Source organism: Pseudophryne corroboree, chromosome 6, assembly GCF_028390025.1.
Source record: "Pseudophryne corroboree isolate aPseCor3 chromosome 6, aPseCor3.hap2, whole genome shotgun sequence".
In the NCBI taxonomy this organism is placed as follows: Eukaryota; Metazoa; Chordata; class Amphibia; order Anura; family Myobatrachidae; genus Pseudophryne; species Pseudophryne corroboree.
In genome coordinates this window covers 614724806-614750729 of record NC_086449.1, presented here as the reverse complement: position 1 = coordinate 614750729, position 25924 = coordinate 614724806, and the positions used below count along the sequence as shown (strand labels likewise).

The 25924-nt window shown below is 45.6% G+C and overlaps 1 protein-coding gene across 1 annotated transcript in view; it reads left to right on the top strand.

Annotated features, from left to right (window-relative positions):
* STK10 (serine/threonine kinase 10) overlaps window positions 1–25924 on the top strand; it is a 263891-nt gene that overhangs the window by 90201 nt on the left and 147766 nt on the right. Inside the window, exon 2 of the mRNA XM_063928074.1 lies at window positions 743–907. Coding sequence (XP_063784144.1) covers window positions 743–907 — 165 coding nt within the window. The remainder of the gene's footprint in view (window positions 1–742; window positions 908–25924) is intronic.

Here is a 25924-nt window from a genome sequence, read left to right as displayed (position 1 = left end):
CAGACATAAGAGGTTTGGAACAAAAATTACATTGAAATTGCTTACAAAATTGATATGACAAGACAAACCTAGCCAAAAGGAGCATACATGTACCAAAAGAATGTCCATTCAGTATCCAAAAAAATAAATAAATGTAAAATTCACTTGGTAGAGTGAAAAATAAGTAACGTAGACACTGACAGTGCAAAACCAGTCTCGCCTTCTGAGAGGGTGTCCTCAGACCATGGGACCCCTGAGCTTTGTTGTTTGGTTGAGCTGCTAAATATTAAAACAGAAGGCATTATAACAAGGCATGACCGTAACATTATTTCTGTGTGTCTCTGATTGGGTTGGGTTTGATATGCCGGCGTTCAGAATACCATTCGCAGCATCCTGATGGTGAGAATCCCGACAAAAGCAAGGTAAGTATACTTGCATTTTCCTAATGTCCCCCTAACCCTTCTTTCCCACAACCTAACCCCCAATTGTAAAGCTCAACAGAATTTGCTGCGCTACATAAGAAACCTATATAAGAAACCTAACACCACCCCATTCTGAGTGTGGAAACTAAATGTTGTGTAAAAGAAAAAAAAATCTTTGTGTCGAACTTTGCAGGTATAAATACATCTTTTGATAGACCTGTTTAAGTAGTTCATTATTCTGTAATTTTCAGCTGTGGTGAAACTTAGAAGAAATATGTATTGATATGCAGATGAATGTTTATGAAAAAAATAACATCATTTATTTTCACTGCTTTCTTTAGGCCAAGAACAGGGAAACTGGCATCTTGGCAGCTGCCAAAGTCATAGAGACCAAGAATGAGGAGGAGTTAGAGGACTACATGGTTGAAATAGAAATATTGGCCACTTGCAATAACCCTAACATTGTGAAGCTGCTAGGTGCATTTTATTTTGAGAACAAGCTTTGGGTAAGTAGATGAATGTGCCTACTATTGTATTATATGTTACTGTTCTACTATGGTGAAGTTCCCAGTGGACTCTGGTATATTTATTAACCAGCAGTTTGTCAAAGTCACCGATCATTGGTGGCTTGGGCATCTCGGCGGTTAGCAGATATACCCCACATGAATAAATGACGGTGCTTCTTTCACCCAGGGATGAAACACTGGAGCCCTAACACCAATGTTACCAATGATATTGCCAACGATACATGGCTCTTGATGAAGGTGAAACATCAGCCTCTAACAATCGCCATTTGCAAATTCAATGTTTAAAATTGGTTTTAATTTTGGGCCTGCTAATTGTAACAATTGATGTCTCCACAACACACAGTAGATTATAGAGTTAGATAAAAAATAAAATCTTATATATGAAAAAAGAAACAACATTTTCCTCACTGAAATTAAAAAACGATAGCGTTTAATCAGGAGTCAGGTTCTCTCGCCACCTTGACTTGATATTGTTGTCATTAATGGCAGACCTAAATTACCAGGTAAATGCACTATTCAACCAGACAGTGTAATACATTGACTGAGACGTCATAAACTCAAACCTACCACAGGTTAGAGGATCCATTTTTACAAAAACTAAGCATATTCTGCTTCCTCCAACTCTCCGTTGTCCTTCTGTACCGTGGCTGCCAGCCGACAGAGAAGGTGTAGGTATGACAGGCTGGAGACAATCCAAACGTAGTAGGAATAAGATGAACTAATATCCGTTTAGCATCTGTACAAACCCATCCATGTTGGGAAACGGTCATTCTCTCACTATCGTTTAGGTGGGAAAACCTTCAACATTGTTCCCTAGCCATCAATGTTTGTCAAACGTACATGTTCAGTGGTACAATCCCTAGTCCCTGCTGCCACCTAGTATTTATCTGTATATGTTAAGCTTATAAAATGTGCAAATAGCAAATGACCATTCACTAATAAACAATTTAAGTAATGATAAAATTGGATAAAACAATTGTTGTATGCCATATATGGAAATATGGACATAGAGAGAATACTCTCATCTGTGTATTCCAAAGAAGGTGAATCAGTTACCTCAAACTGAACATAGAGTAGTACAGTATGATAAAATAAATACTGATGGTGGAACTAATGATATTGTTTGTACCGAATAAATATAAATATATATATATATACTGCTCAAAAAAATAAAGGGAACACTAAAATAACACATCCTAGATCTGAATGAATGAAATATTCTTATTAAATACTTTGTTCTTTACATAGTTGAATGTGCTGACAACAAAATCACACAAAACTTATCAATGGAAATCAAATTTATTAACCCATGGAGGTCTGGATTTGGAGTCACCCTCAAAATTAAAGTGGAAAAACACACTAAAGGCTGATCCAACTTTGATGTAAGAAGCACTGTTTGTCCTGTATGCAGCCAACAAAGTTGGCGGCCCTGCTTCAAAGCAGACTATTGCTCGCTGGATCTGTAACACGATTCAGCAGGCGCATTCTACGGCAGGATTGCCGTTACCGAAATCGGGTAAAGCCCATTCCACTAGGAAGGTGGGCTCTTCTTGGGCGGCTGCCCGAGGGGTCTCGGCACTACAGCTGTGCCGAGCTGCTACTTGGTCGGGGTCAAACACCTTTGCAAAGTTCTCTAAGTTTGATACCCTGGCTGAGGAGGACCTCCTGTTTGCTCAATCGGTGCTGCAGAGTCATCCGCACTCTCCCGCCCGTTTGGGAGCTTTGGTATAATCCCCATGGTCCTTACGGAGTCCCAGCATCCTCTAGGACAGTGATTTTCAACCTTTTTTTAGTCACGGCACACCGAATAATATTTTAAAATTCCCAGGGCACACTATCAGTTCCCCACAGAAAAAAAAACAAAAAAACACACATTGGCCCTCACAGTAAAGAAAAATCCACACATACATTGGCCTACACAGTTGCTCCCCCACATAAATCATGTTGCTCACACATAAATCAATCACATTTCTCCCCACATAAATCGTATTGCTCCCCACATCAATTATTCACATTGTTCCCCCCATAAATCCATATAAATCCTTATTCTCCCCACATAAATCTTATTGTTCCCCACAGGAGAAATAAAATAACAAATATTAGCCCCTACCGGTCAGCTGTCCGCCTCCCTGTCCCTCGGTTGCGGGCGTTCATAGTGGAGTGCTGCAAATACTGAGCAGGGGGCGGTTGGGCAGGTGTGGATGTGGGTTGGCAAGGAAAGCTGTGTTTGCAGGTGGGAACTGGAAGATGTGTAAGCAGGCAAGTGGGCTGGCTGGGTGGTAGACGCGGCAGCAGTGACCTATGATATCACACCGCCGCGTCTTAAAGTCATAGGTCACGGCCGGAGCATGACTGATCCTCTAAAAAGAGCCCGGGCCAACAGTTCACTCTGAAGGTGCAGGACACTGCTCTGGCTCCGCGGCACACCTTGCAACTGGTCGCGGGACACTAGTGTGCCACGGCACACTGGTTGAAAAAGCCTGCTCTAGGACGTTAGAGAAAATAAGATTTTAAACCTACTGGTAAATCTTTTTCTCGTAGTCCGTAGAGGATGCTGGGCGCCCGTCCCAAGTGCAGACTACTTCTGCAAGACTTGTATATAGTTATTGCTTACATAAGGGTTATGTTATTGTTTCATCGGTATTGGACTGATGCTATGTTGTTTTTGCATACTGTTAACTGGGTAGTATTTCACAAGTTATACGGTGTGATTGGTGTGGCTGGTATGAATCTTGCCCTTGGATTACAAAAATACTTTCCTTGTACTGTCCGTCTCCTCTGGGCACAGTTTCTCTAACTGAGGTCTGGAGGAGGGGCATAGAGGGAGGAGCCAGTGCACACCCAGAGTCAAAGTCTTTCTAAAAGTGCCCATGTCTCCTGCGGAGCCCGTTTTTCCCCATGGTCCTTACGGAGTCCCAGCATCCTCTACGGACTACGAGAAAAAGATTTACCGGTAGGTTTAAAATCTTATTATTGCACCTCCCCAAAAAAATGGCACATAGTGTAATATTGCTTTATTTATTGCCATAAAGTCTGAAAGCAGTATCCACCCATACATTAAAATAACGCTTAAGGAAAGCACCAGATCAGGGAATATCTACGGCATGTAGAACAGTCCCATGGTGCAGAGTAAAGGTTTGGAGCCTCAAATCGATTCTTTGGGGCCTTTGGGGTTTGTCTGGAAAAGTGGAAATATGTTTACACCCATTCCAGAGCTACTCCCGCTGTTGTGTTTTTGGATTCACTTTGTTGAAGAAGGCTTTGTCCAGAAATGCTGTTTTACGAGTAGAAAGCAGGGTTGCATGAATATCGTGACTTTTATAAAAATAATTTAAAAATAATCTGATTTATTTGATTTAAATCGTTTTTTATTGATTTAAATCAGATTTTTGGGATTTAAATAGGATTTTTTTAGTAACTTTTTTTTAAGTGACCTGTTTAGTTTTAGATATTTACACCTTGTTGAAGTGAGAACAGTAACAAAATGAACACAGTAATAGAATAAATACACACAAAACAGTTGCATCAAGAAGCACAATTAGGCTCTGAATTTCACTCAATCAGTTGTTTGGGTCTGAGTCAAACATGTACATCTTAGCCAACGTCCTCACGTTTGTCCTCAACAGAAAAGGCTCTGTAGCATGCAACCAGCGTAGCTGCTTTTTCATTTCCCAATCTGTTGCGTGTTGTGGATAGTACAAAACCATACATTGAAAAAAATCCTTTCAATTCCTGTACTTGATGAAACTGCTGTGAACATCTGCTTCAGAAGATCACTTGCGTCTTTGTGCACAATCCAGGGCTACAGCTACAGGTTTCAGTCGAGCCAAATAATCTTCAGCATTCCGCTTAATACCAAAGTTATTAACTTTGTTAATAATGTCTTGTGGGACATCATCTTTGTTTTCATCACATACTCTAACAAGAATGGGCCAGTTTTTTTAGAAAGGACTCCAAACAGTCTGTCATATATTATTTCAACATCTCCTATACACCATCCATTATTCTCCCCAACTGAGCAAAAAAAACAAAGTACTGCCCCCACCTACACGTCTATCTCTTTCTAAGCAAAAGTTGTCATTTTTTTTACGTTTTTAATAATTTGATTTACATCGTTCAACCCTGGTAGAAAGTGTGCCTGGCTTTTAAGAATGGCCATGCTTACATGTGAGCCACAAAGTTCTCCTGACTGCTGACTTACTAAAGCATTACGCATATCAAATCTATAAGAGTCTGTTTATTAAAGGTTGGCTGTTATTTCATAATAATACCACACTGTATTGTGTTCCAGTGACAAATGCTCGGGAAATGTTTAGTTTGTGCCTGTGTAAGTTACAGTTCCATAGCTTGTTACAGTTCAGAGGGTTGTGGAAGGAAGATGTATTTGACATTGGCTAGTAAACCGTGCACCCTTCCTGATTACTCTTTCACATTGTTTCAGTATTTGGGTAATTGTGTCTAGGTTTCTTTGGGGGAGAAAAGATTCAAATCCTTGATTACAGGTTTCTGTTCTGTCACGGTTTCAAGGCTTTCTGTTCTATAAAAACTCCACTCTACAGCTACAGTACAGCTATATATTGTTTATCTTGTGGGTGATTCTCATGCAGGTGAAACATATGAGAGTTCCTCAGAGTTCCAGAGGATTAACTCCTGATGTACCTGCTCATATGCCTCTGTGCATAACATGTTAAAATAGCACAGTGTGGTTGGACATGGAAAAAAAACAGTTTGTTTTTTACACAAGATAGTAACATCTGCTGGTGCCTAGTGCATTTACAACAGTAAGGTGTAACATTAAGCAAGTAATCTTGGCAGCATATTTGAAGTTTTTTCAATAACAGAGAGAATCTCACTTTTTTTTTGTTACGTGGACATGACATTTACCATTACTGAACTAGGCTTTGTGTTATTTGTGTAACGTTAAACTAGTAACAGTCGTTTGCATTTTCTGCAGCATTACATTTCTCTATTAATAACTGTCATATTAATGCTGGTGTATAATTTGTTGTGGTGTGTGTGTGTGTATATATAATGAAATGTGTCATTAATAGTGGGTGTTTTTGTTTAAGATTCCGTATCCATAGCAAAGGGTTTTGTTTTCTGTTTGACAGGTGACATAATAAACAGACATTTTATGTGTCATTTTTTAAAGTGTACGTTTGCTAATATATAAATACACATTTTATGTTATCCTATCCACCAATAGCAACCCTGATTCCCAGATTCTTTGGAATAGTTTGTATTAAGCTTGTTTTGTTTCATATAATTTTGTATATATTGGTTCCAGAGAACTAAAACGTGTTTTGATGCTGCTATTAAACTTTTCTTATGCTATAAAAAAAATAATTTGTTTGGATTTTGTGTATTTGTGTAACCTAAAATAAAATCCATGTGTATGGAAGACGGTGATAATTTCAACTGCCCTCCTTATGAATAACGTCTTGCAGGCAGTGGCTTTTAGCATAGTCCTGTACAACACGTTTCTGAAAGGAATGCTTCTCTGGGGATGTCGTTATGTGACCGTTGTTGAGAATGTTCACAATGTACATTAAACATTGCAATTCTGCTTTGCCTAGTGTAGTGTTTCTGCGGTCGTTGAGATTAGGGTGTTCAAACAGGGTTTTAGCATGGTGCCACTGACCAGTCTGAACTCGGACTGAGAGCTGTGTCAACAGAGTGAAGCATCCTGCTTATTATGCTCACTCCCTCCTATGGTCTGTGTCCTTCCCTGTCCTATTCTCCAAGCTTGACACACAAAAACTGCAACAGTATATAAAGACAATGGGCATCCTGATTAAGAGTACAGAGCACTAATATGCTGTAAATGAACTGCTTAGGGTTTTTTTTGGTAGTTTTTTTTTTTTTTTTGACTGGCCTACAAGATGTCAGAATGGTGCTGGGAATATGTTGCTGCTACTCTAACATTGAATAGGTTCATATTGCCCGCTGGATGAATATGCTGTTATACCCAGTACAAAGGCAAAGCATCTATTCATATGCATGAAGTCGCTGAGGAGGGTTAGTGGGTAGATAACGCGTCTCTTGAATAGGCACATTGTGAACTCCTTGATGCGGGATTCGAAGCCATGCACAAAAACCTTATTCTTGGATCCCCACCTACGGAGAATGTTTACCCGTCACTAACGCACAGAGAGCTGCTTGATTTCTTTGTATTGTCATTCAGAAGACAATTTGTGCAGACTGAGGAGAATTACAGCAGTGCTTGGTTTTTTTGTTTATGTTTTTGTTTTTTTATTTCTTCGTCATGCTGGACTGGATGTTTGCTAACCAATCTTTACATCACTAACAATGAATTCCTTCAAATCCACAAAGAATGGAATGCACATGGTTGCACTTTTACTGTCCAACACCATCTTGGTTACCTACATTTATTGTAGCTCCCCATAACCATAGCGACTGTTGGTCAAAACAGATTATTTTAATTTCATACTTTCTCATATGTCCTAGAGGATGCTGGGGTCCATTTCATGACCATGGGGTATAGATGGTTCCGCAGGAGCCATGGGCACTTTAAGACTTTTCAAGGGTGTGAACTGGCTCCTCCCTCTATGCCCCTCCTCCAGACCTCAGTTTTAAAAATGTGCCCAGGCAGACTGGATGCACTCCAGAGGAGCTCTACGGAGTTTCTCTGAAAAGACTTATGTTAGGATTTTTTATTTTCAGGGAGAACTGCTGGCAACAGTCTCCCTGCTTCGTGGGACTGAGGGGGCAGAAGTAGGAACCAACTTCCTAAAGAGTTTCATGGCTCTGCTTCTGGCTGAAAGGACACCATTAGCTCCTGAAGGGAACTGAACGCTAGCCGTGCCTAGATGCTCACTCCCACAGCACGTCGTCACCCCCCTCACAGAGCCAGAAGTCAGAAGACAGGTGAGTGTTAGAAGACAGATCTTCAATCAAGAGAGTGATGGCTAAAGGTACCGTGCGGCTGGCGGGAGCGCAGCGTGCCATGTTGCCCACACATACACAGGCACTGCAGGGTGCAGGGGGGGGGGGGGGGGACCTATGGAAACTGGCATAAATAAGGGGCATAAGTTGCTGAGGCACAGTCCTACCCCCACCAGTATAACAAAATTACCTCATAAAAGCTGAGGAGAAACACGCCATTGAAGAGAGGAGCTTCCTCCTCAGGTCAGCCAGCACACTGCTCAGCGCCATTTTCTCTCTCCTCAGGCTGCAGAGACAACGCTGGTTCTCCACTACTGAACAAGTATTAGGGTGCAAAACAGGATGGGGGGGGGGGGCACAGTGAATTTGGTGCTATATAATTGTGTGATTAGCATTATAAAAGCGCTGCAGGTCAGTGGGCATTTTGTGTTCACAGACATTGTGGCACTGGCGCTGGGTTGTGAACTGGCAAATCCTATCTGTGTCCCTCGGACAGATTTTACTGTGGGTCTGTCCCCTATAAGTCCCGGAGTGTCTGGTGTGTTTGTGCACGTGTGTGACATGTCTGTGGCAGGGAATCTCTTCCTCTGTGGAAGACATGTTAGAGACACAGAGGTGTAATATGATACCAAGAGCCTGACTGGGTGAAAGGTTACATGATAGTGTGAATCACTACTTAATCTCATACAGAAAACTGAATATAATCTGTTGAAATTGTGATTTTTTAATAGTTCTGCCTTTCATCCACAGGGACCCCTCTGGGTCACATACAAATTTGCACTAGTACTACAAACTGATACCGACACGGACTCTGATTCCTGTGTTGACACTAGTGATTCCAGGGGAATAGGTCCGAAGTAAGCAAAAAGCATTCAAAACATGTTTTAGCTATAAAGGAGGTGTTAGAAGTTTCGAAGCCCCCTCTTTTACCACAAGGAGAGGGTTTACTTTAGTAAAGAAGTAATGTAATTTCTCTGACGTCCTAGTGGATGCTGGGAACTCCGTAAGGACCATGGGGAATAGACGGGCTCCGCAGGAGACTGGGCACTCTATAAGAAAGATTTGGTACTATCTGGTGTGCACTGGCTCCTCCCTCTATGCCCCTCCTCCAGACCTCCGTTAGATTTCTGTGCCCGGCCCGAGCTGGTTGCACACTAGGAGCTCTCCTGAGCTTCTAGAAAGAAAGTTTAAATTAGGTTTTTTATTTTACAGTGAGACCTGCTGGCAACAGGCTCACTGCATCGAGGGACTAAGGGGAGAAGAAGCGAACCTACCTGCTTGCAGCTAGCTTGGGCTTCTTAGGCTACTGGACACCATTAGCTCCAGAGGGATCGACCGCAGGACCCGTCCTTGGTGTTCGTTCCCGGAGCCGCGCCGCCGTCCCCCTTACAGAGCCAGAAGCATGAAGATGGTCCGGAAAATCGGCGGCAGAAGACTTCAGTCTTCACCAAGGTAGCGCACAGCACTGCAGCTGTGCGCCATTGCTCCTCATACACACTTCACACTCCGGTCACTGAGGGTGCAGGGCGCTGGGGGGGGCGCCCTGAGCAGCAATAAAAACACCTTGGCTGGCAAAATAGCCACAATATATAGCCCCAGAGGCTATATATGTGGTAATTACCCCTGCCAGAATACAGAAAAAAGCGGGAGAAAAGTCAGCCGAAAAAGGGGCGGAGCCATCTCCCTCAGCACACCGGCGCCATTTTCTCTTCACAGTGTAGCTGGAAGACAGCTCCCCAGGCTCTCCCCTGTAGTTTTCAGGCTCAAAGGGTTAAAAAGAGAGGGGGGGCACTAAATTTAGGCGCAATATTGTTTATACAAGCAGCTATTGGGGAAAATTCACTCAGTGATAGTGTTTATCCCTACATTATATAGCGCTCCGGTGTGTGCTGGCATACTCTCTCTCTGTCTCCCCAAAGGGCTGTGTGGGGTCCTGTCCTCAGTCAGAGCATTCCCTGTGTGTGTGCGGTGTGTCGGTACGGCTGTGTCGACATGTTTGATGAGGAGGCTTATGTGGAGGCGGAGCAGATGCCGATAAATGAGATGTCGCCCCCTGTGGGCCGACACCAGAGTGGATGGATAGGTGGAAGGTATTAACCGACAGTGTCAACTCCTTACATTAAGGCTGGATGACGTAACAGCTATGGGACAGCCGGCTTTTCAGCCCGCGCCTGCCCAGGCGTCTCAAAGGCCATCAGGGGCTTAAAAACGCCCGCTCCCTCAGATGGTAGACAAGATGTCGACACGGAGTCTGACTCCAGTGTCGACGAGGTTGAGACATATACACAATCCACTAGGAACATCCGTTACATGATCTCGGCAATAAAAAATGTGTTACACATTTCTGACATTAACCCAAGTAACACTAAAAACAAAAAAGGGTTTTATGTGTGGGGAGAAAAAGCTGGCAGTGTTTTGTTCCCCCATCAAATGAGTGAATGAGGTGTGAAAAAGCGTGGGTTCCCCCGATAAGAAACTGGTAATTTCTAAAAAGTTACTGATGGCGTACCCTTTCCCGTCAGAGGATAAGTTACGCTGGGAGATATCCCCTAGGGTGGATAAGGTGCTCACACGTTTGTCAAAAAAAGGTGGCACTGCCGTCTTAGGATACGGCCACTTTGAAGGTACCTGCTGATAAATAGCAGGAGGCTATCCTGAAGTCTGTATTTACACACCGGTACTAGACTGAGACCTGCAGATAGTGCTGCTGCAGCGTGGTCTGTAACCCTTTCAAACAGGGATACTATTTTTGCGAACATAAGACGTCGTCTTATATATGAGGGATGCACAGAGGGATATTTTGCCGGCTGGCATCCAGAATTATTGCAATGTCCATTCTGTCAGGAGGGTATTAGAGACCCGACACTGGACAGGTGATGCTGACTTTAAAAGGCACATAGAGCCTTATAAGGGTGAGGAATTGTTTGGGGATGGTCTCTGGGACCTCGTATCCACAGCAACAGCTGGGATGAAAAATTTTTACCTCAGGTTTCCTCACAGCCTAAGAAAAGCACTGTTTGAAAGGGTTACAGACCACGCTGCAGCAGGTACAGTCCTTTCGGCTTCAGAAAAGCAAGCGGGTCAACGGCGCTTCCTTTCTGCACAGAGACGAGGGAAGAGGGAAAAAGCTGCACCAGTCAGCCAGTTCCCAGAATCAAAATTCTTCCCCCGCTTCCTCCGAGTCCACCGCATGACGCGGGGGCTCCACAGGCGTAACCAGGTAAGGTGGGGGGCCGCCTCAAAAATTTCAGCAATCAGTGGGCTCGCTCACAGGTGGATCCCTGGATCCTTTTCAAGTAGTATCTCAGGGGTACAAGCTGGAATTCGAGGCGTCTCCCCCCCGCCGTTTCCTCAAATCTGCCTTGCCGACAACTCCCTCAGGCAGGGAGGCTGTGCTAGAGGCAATTCACAAGCTGTATTCCCAGCAGGTGATAGTCAAGGTGCCCCTACTTCAACAAGGACGGGGTTACTATTCCACACTGGTTGTGGTACCGAAACCGGACGGTTCGGTGAGACCCATTTTAAATTTGAAATCCTTGAACACATACAAATTCAAGTTCAAGATGGAATCGCTCAGGGCGGTTATTGCAAGCCTGGAGGAGGGGGATTACATGGTATCCCTGGACATCAAGGATGCTTACCTACATGTCCCCATTTACCATCCTCATCAGGAGTACCTCAGATTTGTGGTACAGGATTGCCATTACCAATTCCAAACACTGCCGTTTGGACTGTCCACGGCACCGAGGGTCTTTACCAAGGTAATGGCAGAAATGATGATACTCCTTCGAAAAAAGGGAGTTTTAATTATCCCGTACTTGGACGATCTCCTTATAAAGGCGAGGTCCAAGGAGCAGTTGTTGGTCGGAGTAGCACTATCTCGGGAAGTGCTACAACAGCACGGATGGATTCTATACATTCCAAAGTCACAGCTGGTTCCTACCGCACGCCTACTGTTCCTGGGGATGGTTCTGGACACAGAACAGAAAAAAAGTGTTTCTCCTGCAGGAGAAAGCCAAGGAGCTGTCATCTCTAGTCAGAGACCTCCTGAAACTAAAACAGGTATCGGTGCAGCACTGCACACGAGTCCTGGGAAAAATGGTAGCTTCTTACGAAGCAAAATTCCATTCGGCAGGTTCCATACAAGAACCTTTTAGTGGGACCTCTTGAACAAGTGGTCGGGATCGCATCTTCAGATGCATCGGCTGATAACCCTGTCTCCAAGGACCAGGGTATCTCTACTGTGGTGGCTGCAGAGTGCTCATCTTCAAGAGGGCCGCAGATTCGGCATACAGGACAGGGTCCTGGTAACCACGGATGCCAGCCTTCGAGGCTGGGGGGCAGTCACACAGGGAAGAAACTTCCAAGGACTTTGGTCAAGTCAGGAGTCGTCCCTACACATAAATATTCTGGAACTGAGGGCCATTTACAATGCCCTAAGTCTGGCAAGGCCTCTGCTTCAAAACCCGCCGGTACTGATACAATCGGACAACATCACGGCAGTCGCCCATGTAAACCGACAGGGCGGCACAAGAAGCAGGATGGCGATGGCAGAAGCCACAAGGATTCTCCGATGGGCGGAAAATCACGTCTTAGCACTGTCAGCGGTGTTCATTCCGGGAGTGGACAACTGGGAAGCAGGCTTCCTCAGCAGACACGACCGACACCCGGGAGAGTGGGGACTTCATCCAGAAGTCTTCCAACTGTTGGTAAACCGTTGGGAAAGGCCACAGGTGGACATGATGGCGTCCCGCCTAAACAAAAAACTAGATATTGCGCCAGGTCAAGGGACCCTCAGGCAATAGCTGTGGACGCTCTAGTGACATCGTGGGTGTACCAGTCGGTTTATGTATTCCCTCCTCTGCCTCTCATACCAAGGGTACTGAGAATAATAAGAAAACGAGGAGGAAGAACGATACTCGTGGTTCCGGATGGGCCAAGAAGAGCTTGGTACCCAGAACTTACAGAAATAATATCAGAGGACCCATGGCCTCTACCGCTCAGACAGGATCTGCTACAGCAGGGGCCCTGTCTGTTCCAAGACTTACCGCGGCTGCGTTGGACGGCATGGTGGTTGAATTCCGGATCCTAAAGCAAAAGGGCATTCCGGAGGAAGTCATTCCTACGCTGATAAAAGCCAGGAAAGAAGTAACCGCAAACCATTATCATCGTATTTGGCGAAAATATGTTGCGTGGTGTGAGGCCAGGAAGGCCCCAACAGAGGAATTTCAGCTGGGTCGTTTTCTGCACTTCCTACAGTCGGGAGTGACTATGGGCCTAAAATTGGGTTCCATTAAGGTCCAGATTTCGGCTCTGTCGATTTTCTTCCAGAAAGAACTGGCTTCACTGCCTGAAGTTCAGACTTTTGTAAAGGGAGTGCTACATATTAAGCCCCCTTTTGTGCCTCCTGTGGCACCTCAACGTGGTGTTGAGTTTCCTGAAATCACATTGGTTTGAGCCACTTAAAACTGTGGATCTGAAATATCTCACGTGAAAAGTGGTCATGTTATTGGCCTTGGCTTCGGCCAGGCGTGTGTCAAAATTGGCAGCTTTGTCATGTAAAAGCCCTTACCTGATTTTCCATATGGATAGGGCAGAATTGAGGACTCGTCCCCAGTTTCTCCCTAAGGTGGTATCAGCTTTTCACTTGAACCAACCTATTGTAGTGCCTCCGGCTACTAGGGACTTGGAAGATTCCAAGTTACTGGACGTAGTCAGGGCCTTAAAAAATTATATTTCCAGGACGGCTGGAGTCAGGAAAACTGACTCGCTTCTTATCCTGTAGGCACCCAACAAAATAGGTGCTCCTGCTTCTAAGCAGACTATTGCTCGCTGAATTTGTAGCACAATTCAGCTGGAGCATTCTGCGGCTGGTTTGCCGCATCCTAAATCAGTGAAAACCCATTCCACGAGGAAGGGGGCTCATCTTGGGCAGCTGCCCGAGGGGTCTCGGCTTTACACCTTTGCCGAGCTGCAACATGGTCAGGGGCAAACACGTTTGCAAAATTCTACAAATTTGATACCCTGGCTAAGGAGGACCTGGAGTTCTCTCATTCGGTGCTGCAGAGTCATCCGCACTCTCCCGCCCGTTTGGGAGCTTTGGTATAATCCCCATGGTCCTTACGGAGTTCCCAGCATCCACTAGGACGTCAGAGAAAATAAGATTTTACTCACCGGTAAATCTATTTCTCGTAGTCCGTAGTGGATGCTGGGCGCCCATCCCAAGTGCGGATTGTCTGCAATACTTGTATATAGTTATTGCCTAACTAAAGGGTTATTGTTGAGCCATCTGTTGAGAGGCTCTGTTATATTTCATACTGTTAACTGGGTATAGTATCACGAGTTATACGGTGTGATTGGTGTGGCTGGTATGAGTCTTACCCTGGATTCAAAATCCTTCCTTATTGTGTCAGCTCTTCCGGGCACAGTATCCTAACTGAGGTCTGGAGGAGGGGCATAGAGGGAGGAGCCAGTGCACACCAGATAGTACCAAATCTTTCTTGTAGAGTGCCCAGTCTCCTGCGGAGCCCGTCTATTCCCCATGGTCCTTACGGAGTTCCCAGCATCCACTACGGACTACGAGAAATAGATTTACCGGTGAGTAAAATCTTATTTTTCCCTCCACCTCAGGAGTTGAACAGTCTACCGTTACGCGACTGAGGGAGATTCACAATCTCGAGCGTAGTTTAGACAGAACGGTGGAGGAGTTGCGGGAGGGGTCACTGGTAGAAGAGGATGATGATCAGGTAGCCAGTTGGGTCACAGTTAGAAGGAAGAGAAAGAGGGGGAGGCTCGACATCTCCGAACTATCAAACCCGAACAAATTTGCCCGATTGGACGAGGAATCTGAGGAGGATAGTGAAGAAATGACGGTGCCGAAGGAGACTGCTCCCTCTAGCGCTAGTCCAGGGAGGCAGAGGGAGGTAAATGTGTGGCTTAGGGATTGGTGCAGGAAAGAGGGGTTTGTGTTCCTAGAACACTGGGCGGACTTCTCAGTCAGGCGCCATCTCTTTTGTCGTGACGGATTGCACCTGACTGAGGAGGGAGCAGCGGTGCTGGGGGGAAGGATGGTTAGAAGGTTGGAGGAGATTTTAAACTAGGAGCCTGGGGGGTGGGTTTAGCTAGAAACTACGGGTCATGCAGTGAGAATAGTGGGGATGGCGGTAGTAAACAAAATGGGGGAGAAGTTGGGGGGAGGGTAAGAGCAGGCGGTAAGGTTACTAACATGGGTACTAAAAGAGATTTTACCAAAGCACTAACCAATGACGATTACAGGTCATCATTGCTACATAAGGTGAAAGATGTCCCTAACGCAAGGGAAAATACTTATCTTAGTTGTATGTATGTAAACGCCAGAAGCATTACTGGTAAAAAGGGTGAACTAGAAATACTTGCAGCAAGCAAACAGTATGATATTATAGACATTACTGAAACTTGGTGGGATGAATCTCATGATTGGACAGTCAATCTAGAGGGCTATACACTGTTTAGGAGAGACAGACTAAATAAAAAGGGTGGAGGGGTGTGTCTTTACGTAAAGCCGTTTTTAAAACCTGATATACGGGAAGATATTCAGGAGGGGACTGTAGACACTGTCGAGACATTATGGGTAGAAATTGCATGCGGGGAAAAAGGAATAAAAAAGTTAGTATTGGGTGTATGCTATAGGCCGCCTGGTATCAACGCATCTGATGAGGAATTGTTACTAAAGCAAATTGAAAGAGCAACAGGAGTAGGAGACCTAGTAGTGATGGGAGATTTTAACTATCCAGAGATAAACTGGAAAAACGATTCATGTGATACTGCTAGGGGCAATATGTTTTTAAACACACTTAATGATAACTACTTAGTCCAACTAATTGAGGAACCAACTAGGTACAATGCAATCTTAGACCTGGTATTAACAAACAATGGGGATTTGGTATCGGGTATTATAGTAGGGGAACCCATAGGAAACAGCGACCACAATATGGTCACATTCAATATCAGTTTCCATAAACAGCCCTATACTGGCTCAACTAGGACTCTAAACTTTAGCAAAGCAAATTTTGAAAAGATGAGGGTATTTTTCAGGGATATTGAATGGGAAGGTTTGTTTTTAGGAAAAAATACTACGGAGAAATGGGAGGTACATAAAATTCCTGCTAGCTAAAAATACACTCAAATTTATTCCTATGAGCAGCAAAAAAAGGAATAAAAATCATAAACCGATGTGGCTTAACAAAAAGATTAAGGAACTTATGGGCAAGAAAAGGCGAGCATTTAAAAAATAGAAATCTGACGGAGAAGCAGAGTCATTTCAGCACTATCAGGAATGTAACAAAATTTGCAAAAAGGAAATAAGAGCGGCTAAAGTATAAACTGAAAAACTAGTAGCAAAGGAAAGCAAAGTGAATCCCAAAAAATTATTTAAATACATTAATAGCAAGAGATTAAAGAAGGAGAGTATAGGCCCTTTAAAAGACAAGTTGGGAGTCTTAAGCAAAAATGATAATGACATAGCAGACGCACTAAATGAGTTTTTTTCAACAGTATTCACTAGAGAGGACCCAATTCAGGGACTGACACACAATCTCAATAATGAGAATATCCCACTGATAGGTACTTATTTAAGCGAGGAAGTAGTCTGTGACCGATTAAAACATTTAAAGATGAATAAATCACCAGGGCCCGATGGTATTCACCCAAGGGTTCTAATGGAGCTTCACTCTGAACTGGCAAAACCGCTATCTTTGATCTTTAAAGATTCAGTTATATCAGGTATGGTTCCCAAAGACTGGCGTATAGCGGAAGTAGTGCCTATATTCAAAAAGGGAAGTAAAGCTGATCCAGGTAATTATAGACCAGTTAGTCTTACATCTATAGTGGGGAAAGTATTGGAAGGTATTCTAAGAGATAGTATTCAGAAGTTCCTTGAAGTCAATAAGGTCATTAAAAGGAATCAACATGGGTTTATGAAGGACAGATCCTGTCAAACCAACTTACTTGGCTTTTATAAAACAGTAAGCGCAAACCTAGATCAGGGTAAAGACGTGGATGTAATCTTTTTAGACTTTGCCAAAGCGTTCGATACTGTACCACACATGAGACTGATCTACAAGCTACAAGAATCAGGGCTAGGAAGCACAATATGCACTTGGGTCAAAAACTGGTTAGATAATAGGGAGCAGCGCGTTGTGGTTAATGGATCTTTTTCAACTTGGACTGAAGTGCTAAGTGGTGTGCCGCAAGGCTCAGTATTAGGACTGCTATTGTTCAATATTTTAATTAACGACCTAACAGAAGGTCTAGAGAGCATGGTGTCAATTTTTGCAGATGATACCAAATTGTGTAAGGCTATAAATACAGAGGAGGATGCCGAGTCTCTTCAGAACGACTTGGTTAAATTAGAAGCATGGGCAGCCAAATGGAGAATGCGCTTCAACACAGACAAGTGTAAGGTAATGCACTGTGGTAACAAGAACAAAAATTACACCTACCTACTAAATGGGGTAAAATTAGGGGATTCTGTACTGGAAAGGACTTAGGTGTCCTCATAGATAGCAAGCTAAGCAGTAGTACCCAAAGTAGGACTGCAGCAAAGAAGGCTAATAAGATATTAGCATGCATAAAACGGGGTATTGATGCTAGGGACGAGAGTATTATACTCCCGTTATATAAATCACTAGTGAGGCCACACCTTGAATACTGTGTACAATTCTGGGCACCGTACTACAAGAAGGATATCCTGGAGCTAGAAAAGGTACAGAGGAGGGCGACCAAACTAATTAAGGGCATGGAGACGATGGAATACAAGGAAAGGCTTGAAAGACTAGGCATGTTTACATTGGAAAAGCGGAGACTAAGAGGGGATATGATCAACATCTACAAATATATAAGGGGACAATACACAGAGCTTGCGCGGGACCTGTTTTTAGTTAGATCAACACAGAGGACTCGTGGACACTCGCTCAGGTTAGAGGAGAGGAGATTCCGCACAATACGTCATAAAGGCTTTTCTCTAACGTCCTAAGTGGATGCTGGGAACTCCGTAAGGACCATGGGGAATAGCGGCTCCGCAGGAGACTGGGCACATCTAAAGAAAGCTTTAGGACTATCTGGTGTGCACTGGCTCCTCCCCCCATGACCCTCCTCCAAGCCTCAGTTAGATCTTCGTGCCCAAACGAGAAGGGTGCACACTAGGGGCTCTCCTGAGCTTCTTAGTGAAAGTTTTAGTTTAGGTTTTTTATTTTCAGTGAGACCTGCTGGCAACAGGCTCACTGCATCGAGGGACTAAGGGGAGAAGAAGCGAACTCACCTGCGTGCAGAGTGGATTGGGCTTCTTAGGCTACTGGACATTAGCTCCAGAGGGACGATCACAGGCCCAGCCTGGATGGGTCCCAGAGCCGCGCCGCCGGCCCCCTTACAGAGCCAGAAGGCAGAAGAGGTCCGGAAAATCGGCGGCAGAAGACGTCCTGTCTTCAACAAGGTAGCGCACAGCACTGCAGCTGTGCGCCATTGCTCTCAGCACACTTCACACTCCGGTCACTGAGGGTGCAGGGCGCTGGGGGGGGGCGCCCTGAGACGCAATAAAAAACACCTTGGATGGCAAAAAAATGCATCACATATAGCTCCTGGGCTATATGGATGCATTTAACCCCTGCCAGAATACATAGAAAAACGGGAGATAGGCTCCGCCCCCTTATCGGCGGCCTTATCTCCTCAGCACACTGGCGCCATTTTTCCTCACAGCTCCGTTGGAGGGAAGCTCCCTGTCTCTCCCCTGCAGTCACTACACTACAGAAAGGGTTAAAAAAGAGAGGGGGGCACTAATTAGGCGCAGTATTAAAGATACAGCAGCTATAAGGGGAAAAACACTTATATAAGGTTATCCCTGTATATATATAGCGCTCTGGTGTGTGCTGGCAAACTCTCCCTCTGTCTCCCCAAAGGGCTAGCGGGGTCCTGTCCTCTATCAGAGCATTCCCTGTGTGTGTGCTGTATGTCGGTACGTTTGCGTCGACATGTATGAGGAGAAAAATGATGTGGAGACGGAGCAGATTGCCTGTAATAGTGATGTCACCCCCTAGGGGGTCGACACCTGAGTGGATGAACTGTTGGAAGGAATACGTGACAGTGTCAGCTCTGTATAAAAGACAGTGGTTGACATGAGACAGCCGGCTACTCAGCTTGTGCCTGTCCAGACGTCTCATAGGCCGTCAGGGGCTCTAAAGCGCCCGTTACCTAAGATGGCAGATATAGACGCCGACACGGATACTGACTCCAGTGTCGACGGTGAAGAGACAAATGTGACTTCCAGTAGGGCCACACGTTACATGATTGAGGCAATGAAAAATGTTTTACACATTTCTGATAATATGAGTACCACCAAAAAGGGGTATTATGTTCGGTGAGGAAAAACTACCTGTAGTTTTCCTGAATCTGAGAAATAAATGAGGTGTGTGATGATGCGTGGTTTTACCCCGATAACAACTGATAATTTCTAAAATGTTATTGGCATTATATCCTTTCCCGCCAGAGGTTAGGGTGCGTTGGGAAACACCCCCTAGGGTGGATAAAGCGCTCACACGCTTGTAAGGGCTCTACCCTCTCCTGAGATGGCCGCCCTTAAGGATCCTGCTGATAGAAAGCAGGAGGGTATCCTAAAATGTATTTACACACATACTGGTGTTATACTGCGACCAGCAATCGCCTCAGCCTGGATGTGCAGTGCTGGGTTGGCGTGGTCGGATTCCCTGACTGAAAATATTGATACCCTAGATAGGGACAGTATATTTTTGCCTATAGAGCATTTAAAAGATGCATTTCTATATATGCGTGATGCACAGCGGAATATTTGCCGACTGGCATCAAGTCTAAGTGCGTTGTCCATTTCTACCAGTAGAGGGTTATGGACACGTCAGTGGTCAGGTGATGCGTATTCCAAACGGCATTTGGAAGTATTGCCTTATTAAGGGGAGGAGTTATTTGGGGTCGGTCTTTCAGACCTGGTGGCCACGGCAACAGCTGGGAAATCCACGTTTGTACCCCAGGTCGCCTCTCAACATGAGAAGACGCCGTATTATCAGGCGCAGTCTTTTCGTGGACAAGCGGGCAAAAGGTTCCTCATTTCTGCCCCGTGACAGAGGGAGAGGAAAAAGGCTGCAGAAATCAGCCAGTTCCCAGGAACAGAAACCCTCTCCCGCCTCTGCCAAGCCCTCAGTATGACGCTGGGGCTTTACAAGCAGAATCAGGCACGGTGGGGGGCCCGTCTCAATGAATTTCAGCGCGCAGTGGGCTCACTCGCAAGTAGACCCCTGGATCCTTCAGGTGATATCTCAGGGGTACAAATTAGAATTTGAGACGTCTCCCCCTCGCCGTTTCCTAAAGTCGGCTTTACCGATGTCTCCTTCTGACAGAGAGACCGTTTTGGAAGCCATTCACAAGCTGTATTCCCAGCAGGTGATAATCAAGGTACCCCTCCTGCAACAGGGAACGGGGTTTTATTCCACACTGTTGTGGTACCGAAGCCGGACGGCTCGGTGAGACCGATTCTAAATCTAAAATCTTTGAACACTTACATACAGAGGTTCAAATTCAAGATTGAGTCACTCAGAGCAGTGATTGCGAACCTGGAAGAAGGGGACTACATGATGTCTCGGGACATCAAGGATGCTTACCTTCATGTCAAAATTTACCCTTCTCACCAAGGGTACCTCAGGTTTATGGTACAGAACTGTCACTATCAGTTCAGACGCTGCCGTATGGATGGTCCACGGCACCCCGGGTCTTTACCAAGGTAATGGCCGAAATGATGATATTCCTTCGAAGGAAGGGAATTTTAGTTATCCCTTACTTGGACGATTCCCTGATAAGGGTAAGATCCAGGGAACAGTTGGAGGTCGGTGTAGCACTATCTCAGGTAGTGTTGCGGCAGCACGATTGGATTCTCAATATTCCAAAATCGCAGCTGGTTCCGACGACTTGTCTTCTGTTCCTAGGGATGATCCTGGACACAGTCCAGAAAAAGGTGTTTCTCCCGGAGGAGAAAGCCAGGGAGTTATCCGAGCTAGTCAGGAACCTCCTAAAACCGAGCCAAGTCTCAGTGCATCAATGCACAAGGGTTCTGGGTAAAATGGTGGCTTCCTACGAAGCAATCCCATTCGGCAGATTCCACGCAAGAACTTTCCAGTGGGACCTGCTGGACAAATGGTCCGGGTCGCATCTTCAGATGCATCAGCGGATAACCCTGTCACCAAGGACAAGGGTGTCCCTCCTGTGGTGGTTGCAAAGTGCTCATCTTCTAGAGGGCCGCAGATTCGGCATTCAGGACTGGGTCCTGGTGACCACGGAGGCCAGCCTGCGAGGCTGGGGAGCAGTCACACAGGGAAGGAATATCCAGGGCTTATGGTCAAGCCTGGAGACATCACTTCACATAAATATCCTGAAGCTAAGGGCCATTTACAATGCTCTAAGCTTAGCAAGACCTCTGCTTCAAGGTCAGCCGGTGTTGATCCAGTCGGACAACATCACGGCAGTCACCCACGTAAACAGACAGGGTGGCACAAGAAGCAGGAGGGCAATGGCAGAAGCTGCAAGGATTATTCGCTGGGCGGAAAATCATGTGATAGCGCTGTCAGCAGTATTCATTCCGGGAGTGGACAACTGGGAAGCAGACTTCCTCAGCAAGACCTCCACCCGGGAGAGTGGGGACTTCACCCAGAAGTCTTCCACATAATTATAAACCGTTGGGAAAAACTCGACAGGTATTGCGCCAGGTCAAGGGACCCTCAGGCAATAGCTGTAGACGCTCTGGTAACACCGTGGGTGTACCAGTCAGTGTATGTGTTCCCTCCTCTGCCTCTCATACCCAAGGTACTGAGATTGATAAGATGGAGAGGAGTAAGCACTATATTCGTGGCTCCGGATTGGCCAAGAAGGACTTGGTAACCGGAACTTCAAGAGATGCTCACGGAGGATCCGTGGCCTCTACCTCTAAGAAGGGACCTGCTCCAGCAAGGACCTTGTCTGTTCCAAGACTTACCGCGGCTGCGTTTGACAGCATGGCGGTTGAACGCCGGATCCTGAAGGAAAAAAAGGCATTCCGGATGATGTCATCCCTATCCTGATCAAAGCCAGGAAGGATGTAACCGCAAAACATTATCACCGCATTTGGCGAAAATATGTTGCGTGGTGCGAGGCCAGTAAGGCCCGACGGAGGAAATTCAACTGGGTCGATTCCTACATTTCCTGCAAACAGGAGTGTCTATGGGCCTGAAATTGGGGTCCATTAAGGTTCAAATTTCGGCCCTGTCAGTTTTCTTCCAAAAAGAACTAGCTTCAGTCCCTGAAGTTCAGACGTTTGTAAAAGGGGTACTGCATATACAGCCTCCTTTTGTGCCTCCAGTGGCACTTTGGGATCTCAATGTAGTTTTTGGGTTCCAAAAGTCACATTGGTTTGAACCACTTAAATCTGTGGAGTTAAAATATCTCACATGGAAAGTGGTCATGCTGTTAGCCCTGGCCTGGGCCAGGCGCGTGTCAGAATTGGGGGCTTTATCCTGTAAAAGCCCTTATCTGATTTTCTATTCGGACAGGGCGGAATTGAGGACTCCGTTTCTCCCTAAGGTGGTTTCAGCGTTTCACCTGAACCAACCTATTGTGGGGCCTGCGGCTACTAGGGACTTGGAGGACTCCAAGTTGCTAGACGTTGTCAGGGCCCTGAAAATATATGTTTCCAGGACGGCTGGAGTCAGGAAATCTGACTCGCTGTTATCCTGTATGCACCCAACAAGCTGGGTGCTCCTGCTTCTAAGCAGACTATTGCTCGTTGGATTTGTAGTACAATTCAGCTTGCACATTCTGTGGCAGGCCTGCCACAGCCAAAAATCTGTAAATGCCCACTCCACAAGGAAGGTGGGCTCATCTTGGGCGGCTGCCCGAGGGGTCTCGGCTTTACAACTTTGCAGAGCAGCTACTTGGTCAGGAGCAAATACGTTTGTAAAATTCTACAAAATTGATACCCTGGCTGAGGAGGACCTGGAGTTCTCTCATTTGGTGCTGCAGAGTCATCCGCACTCTCCCGCCCGTTTGGGAGCTTTGGTATAATCCCCATGGTCCTTACGGAGTCCCCAGCATCAACTTAGGACGTTAGAGAAAATAAGAATTTACTTACCGATAATTCTATTTCTCGTAGTCCGTAGTGGATGCGGGGCGCCCATCCCAAGTGCGGATTGTCTGCAATACTGGTACATAGTTATTGTTACCAAAAAATCGGGTTATTGCTGTAGTGAGCCATCTTTTCTAGAGGCTCCTCTGTTATCATGCTGTTATCTGGGTTCAGATCGCAAGTTGTACAGTGTGATTGGTGTGGCTGGTATGAGTCTTACCCGGGATTCAAAATCCTTCCTTACTGTGCCCGGACGAGCGTACACAATATCCTAACTGAGGCTTGGAGGAGGGTCATGGGGGGAGGAGCCAGTGCACACCAGATAGTCCTAAAGCTTTCTTTAGATGTGCCCAGTCTCCTGCGGAGCCGCTATTCCCCATGGTCCTTACGGAGTCCCCAGCATCCACTACGGACTACGAGAAATAGAATTATCGGTAAGTAAATTCTTATTTTTCACGGTAAGGACCATACGTGTTTGGAATTCCCTGCCCGAGGGAGTTGTAATGGCGGAATCTGTCAACACCTTTAAGAATGGGTTAGATAAATTCCTAATGGATAAGGATATCCAGGGGTATGGTGCATAGTCATGCATTATAGTTACTATAAATAGGGATAAAATGCAACGGCTGACAGACAGCAGCATCAGTCAGAAATTTTAGTCAAATCATCATGCATAGGAGACCACAAATAGGTTGAACTCGATGGACAATTGTCTTTTTTTCAACCTCAGATACTATGTTACTATTGGGGGGAGTCTGATTTAACCTGAAAAGAAATTTCAGATTCCCAAAAGGAATTCAGGCAGCTTACCTTTTTCCAAAGGGTGGGAGTCACCCCGCATTTTAGACAGGGCCCTGTCATAAAAGAGAAAAGGTGTTTCTCCCTGCGCATGGAATGGCTTCACTTAAGGAGCCGACAGACCGCAAGTGAGTAAGGTGATCTATTGATGTGGCCAATGGGACACTACTCAGGCCTACCCTTGTCTGTGCGTGGGTGAGTAGTGCTGTTGAAAAGTGGTCAGAAACCTTGTCATTAGACATTGACACAATAGATGGAGACGAGATACTCCTAACGTTAGGTCATATCAAAGACGCTGCTGCGTACGTACTAGAAACCATGAAATATATTGGTCTCTTGGGATCAAGAACCGCTACCATGGCAGTATCTGCTCGGAGGGCGTTGTGGATTCGCCAGTGGAATGCTGATGCAGATTCCTTAAGAAATATGAAGGCTCTCCCGTATAAAGGTGAGGCCTTGTTTGGTGATGGGCTGGATGCGTTAGTCTTGGCGGCTACCGCAGGTAAGTCGACATTCTTGCCTTCTGCTCCTGCACCAGCAAAAAAAAGACACATCACTCTCACATGTAGTCCTTTCGGCCCAACAAATACAAAAAGGCCAAAGGTTCTCCCTTCTTTGCACGTAGGGGAAGGGGGAAAGGAAAGAAGTCCGCAGCGTCTCCAGGATCTCAGGAGCAGAAGTCATCCCCTGCTCCTGCCAAATCTGCAGCATGACGCTGGGGCTCCCTTGCGGGAGTCCGCTCGGGTGGGAGCAAGTCTGAAACTTTTCACCAAATCTGGATTCAATCTGGCCTGGACCCATGGGTCTCTCAAATAGTGTCCCATGGGTACAAACTAGAGTTTCAAGACATCCCCCCATGCCGATTTTTCAAATCGACCTTACCAGCTTCTCTTCCAGGAAGAGAGGTATTAACAACGGCAATTAAAAAATTATGTCAGGATCAGGTCATTGTCCTGGTACCCTTGTCACAGCAAGGAGAAGGTTTTTATTCAAGCCTCTTCGTAGTTCCGAAGCCGGACGGCTCGGTCAGACCGATTTTAAACCTGAAAAATCTGAATCTCTACCTGAAAAGGTTCAAGTTCAAGATGGAATCCCTGAGGGTAGTGATTTACAGTCTGGAGGAGGGGGACTTCATGGTGTCAGTAGACATAAAGGATGCTTACTTGCATGTTCCCATTTATCCTCCTCACTAAGCTTATCTGAGATTCGCAGTACAGGATTGCCATTACCAGTTCCAGACGTTGCCGTTCGGACTCTCCACGGCACCGAGGGTATTCACCAAGGTGATGGCGGAGATGATGGTCCTCCTTCGTCAAATAGGAGTCAATATAATTCCTTATCTGGACGATCTCCTGATAAAAGCGAGATCCAGGGAACAGTTGGTGCAGAACATCGCACTCTCCCTATCAATACTCCAACAACACGGTTGGATCATGAATTTTCCAAAGTCGCAGTTGGAACCGATGACAAGATTGTCCTTTTTAGGGATGATTCTGGACACAGAAGTACGGAGAGTATTTCTTCCAGTGGAAAAGGCTCTGGAAATTCAGAAAATGGTCAAACAAATATTGAAATCAACAAGCGTGTCGATCCATCAATGCATTCGGTTGTTGGGGAAAATGGTAGCGGCCTACGAGGCCATACAGTTTGGCCGATTTCATGCCAGAGTATTCCAGTGAGACCTGTTGGACAAGTGGTCCGGATCCCACCTACACATTTACCGGAAAATAATCCTGTCCCCCAAAGCCAGGATTTTGCTCCTGTAGTGGCTACACAGTTCTCACCTACTAGAGGTACGCAGGTTTGGGATTCCCGACTGGGTCCTAATAACCACGGATGCAAGTCTCTGAGGCTGGGGAGCTGTCACACAGGGGGAAAGCTTCCAAGGAAAATGGTCAAGTCAGGCAGACTGCCTTCACATAAACGTTCTGGAATTGAGAGCCATTTGCAACGGCCTTCTACAAGCGGTACATCTTCATCAAGATCAACCGGTGCAGATCCAGTCGGACAATGTAACAGCAGTGGCGTACATAAACAGGCAAGGCAGAACGAATAGCAGAGCAGCAATGGCAGAGGTGACAAGGATTCTCCTCTGGGCAGAAAGACATGTTAGAGCTCTGTCAGCAATTTTCTTTCCGGGAGTG